Raw genomic sequence first — 3,067 nt, 5'->3', positions numbered from 1 at the left:
TTTTCAGTTTATTAAGCAATTTTATTGTTGTTCATCTAATCTAATTGCTTTCATTATTTGTTGGCATAACTAGTAATTAATACTATTAGTTAATTGCTATTCAAAAAAAAATAAAATAAAAAACAGAAATGTTTATGTGCTCATGTTGATGAAACTGGCGAGAAGTTCTGCGGCTTCTGCTAGTTTGTAAAAATTCATATATTGTGTTAAATTTGCACATTTACGCTGATAGTATTTCCTATTACCATGAATATTATTTGGTTTTGCTTAGTATTAACGGAAGTGACCATTGCTAGGGAAATGCTCTTAAATTACATATTCTTGAGAAGAAAACAGTAACACCAACACCAAGGTATTATTGTATATGTCCAGTTAACATGACATAAAATCATATTTGGCCCCTATAGTTTTTAATGCTATTCTTTAAACACATATACATTTTTCTAATGGAATGCTAAACCCTTGGTTGTTTCAGAGTTTCCATTCAGGGAACATGCATTATTTTTTTTTAATCATCACTTGTTATATTCAAAGTTCAAACTCACAATTTCTACATGATATTAAAAGTATTAAGTAGGCAGTATCGCATAGAAACAACAAGAAGTCTAAAAAAAAAAAGGGAGCCCCTAGGGTTTTCCAAATTGTATTTTAATTTTATGATTTTTGTTATCTTTGGACTGTATAATCGGACTATGGACACTTTTTATTTTTTTGGTGACGGGCTGATCCACGCAACATGTTTATTGCATGAATTTTTAATTCCTTATTATTAATTCATGCTTTTCATATGCATAGATAAAATGGCTAAAATAGCGAGCGTTGATTTCGAAGTCCTAGACGCTGCTGGCAAGAATTATTTGAGTTGGCATGTGGACCTGAAGTTCCACTTACGTGCCCAGGGCTTATTAGCCACAATTTCAACTCCTGCTCCATCGGCTCAGGTCACTGTTACGGGTAATGCTGTAAATAATGCTGAGGTTGCTACTACAGTGATCGTCTCTGATATAGATAAGGCGAAAGCCATTATCTACATCAGGAGACATATTGATCGGACCCTGAAGGCCGAATACCTGACTGTAGAGGACCCAAAGGAATTGTGGACTGCACTTGAGGACCGATACAAACATCAGAAAGATGTAATCCTCCCACGTGCACGTTATGAGTGGGAAAACCTCCGACTTCAGGACTTTAAGTCCATAGCTGAGTATAACTCAGCACTTCATAATATCACCTCACGCCTGAAGTTGTGTGGTGAAGAAGTTTCGGAGGAACGCATGTTGGAGAAGACTTACACATCCTTCCACGAGAATGATGCAATCCTCATGCAACAGTACCGCGAACGAAAGTTCAAAAAATATTCTGAATTGCACTCCACCCTTCTGATGGCGGAGCAAAACAGAGAATTGCTTTTGGCCACTCATAACCTACGCCCTGCAGGCTCAGCTCCTCTACCCGAAGCTCACATGTTTACTTCCCAGAAGCAGAAGAAAAAGCATAAGGGTAAATTCAACAAGGGGAAAGCCCCTAAGTGGCAGGCCAGATATACACCCCAGAAAAACAACCCTCCCTAGAGCAGCAATAGTGAGGGAAAGAAGAAGTGGAAGAAGAAGACCACTGAGCTGTCGTCCATTCCCAAGAACACTTGGGAGGACAAATGCCACAGATGTGGCATGACTGGACATTGGTCCAGAAACTGTCGCACTCCGCGACACCTCCAAGATCTGTATCTAGCGAGCCAGAAGTCTCCTGTTGAAACAAATCTGGTGGAAAAGCAGCCGTCTACTCAGTTCACTGCTGATGACTTCGAAATGGATGATCTTCTCGACTAGATCCATGTTATCTTTATATGCATTTAAATTCTCATAGTACTTTCATCTTTAGTTCTTTACTTTCCATGTAATGCAATTTACTTTTCAATAAAGATAGTTATTTTCTTTAGATTAAAATATTGCATTCATGTTATAGATGAAGTGTGAGTGCCTTGTGGACAGTGCCTCGACGCACACAATCCTTCGCGAAAGAAGCTATTTCAATAGCTTATATGATTATGACGATCCCGTAATTACGATTTCGGGACTATCTAACATAATAGAAGGATTTGGTGAAGCAATGATATTGCTCCCAAATAAAACGAGACTAATAATAAAAGATGCATTATTCTCTCCGAAATCTAATAGAAACCTCATAAGTTTCAAGGATATTCGTTTAAACGGATATCACTTAGAAACCAATGATATAAATGAGGATGAGTATTTGTATGTAACTCGTCAAAAAGATGGTTCAAAAACTATCTTAGAACGATTCAAGGGACTCCCGTCGGGTCTCTATCATACATATATTCAACCAGTAGAAGCTAACATGATTGTGCACCAGAAGTGCCATTCTTCGACGAAATTTAAACTTTGGCATAACAGACTGGGTCACCCAGGATCAGCAATGATGCACCGCATCATGAGCCAATCAAGTGGACACAACCTGAAGAACCTGAAGATTCTTCAGAAGGGTGATTACTCATGTCTATCTTGTTTCCAAGGTAAACTGATCACGAGACCTTCCCTTCTGAAAGTGGGATTAGAGTCTCCTAGCTTCTTGGAGAGAATACATGGCGATATTTGTGGGCCTATTCACCCCGCAAGTGGACCATTTAGGTACTTTATGGTACTTATAGATGCATCAACCAAGTGGTCTTACGTGTGCCTTTTGTCCACCCGCAACTTAGCTTTTTCAAAGCTATTGGCACAAATTATTAAGTTGCGGGCTCATTTCCCCGATAATCAAATCAAGAAATTACGTCTTGATAATGCGGGAGAATTCACTTCACAAGTCTTTCAAGACTATTGCCTAGCAACTGGCATCGAAGTTGAACATCCTGTAGCACATGTTCACACCCAGAACGGGTTAGCAGAATCTCTAATTAAGAGATTGCAATGGATTGCTCGTCCATTGTTGATGCAATCACAGTTGCCTGTTGAGGCTTGGGGTCATGCAATATTGCATGCAGCATCACTTATCAGAATACGGCCCTCTGGTGGCCATATTTTGTCACCAATGCAGCTTGCTTATGGTG

The 3,067-nt window shown here is 39.2% G+C and overlaps 1 protein-coding gene across 1 annotated transcript; it reads left to right on the top strand.

Moving 5' to 3' along the window:
* LOC109841931 lies at positions 801-1,571 on the top strand. Its single transcript, XM_020410855.1, has one exon. It carries the CDS (start codon positions 801-803, stop codon positions 1,569-1,571), a length of 771 nt encoding a protein of 256 aa, XP_020266444.1.

This window comes from Asparagus officinalis, chromosome 5 (genome assembly GCF_001876935.1).
Source record: "Asparagus officinalis chromosome 5, Aspof.V1, whole genome shotgun sequence".
In the NCBI taxonomy this organism is placed as follows: domain Eukaryota; kingdom Viridiplantae; phylum Streptophyta; class Magnoliopsida; order Asparagales; family Asparagaceae; genus Asparagus; species Asparagus officinalis.
This window is presented reverse-complemented; position numbering and strand designations above follow the sequence as displayed.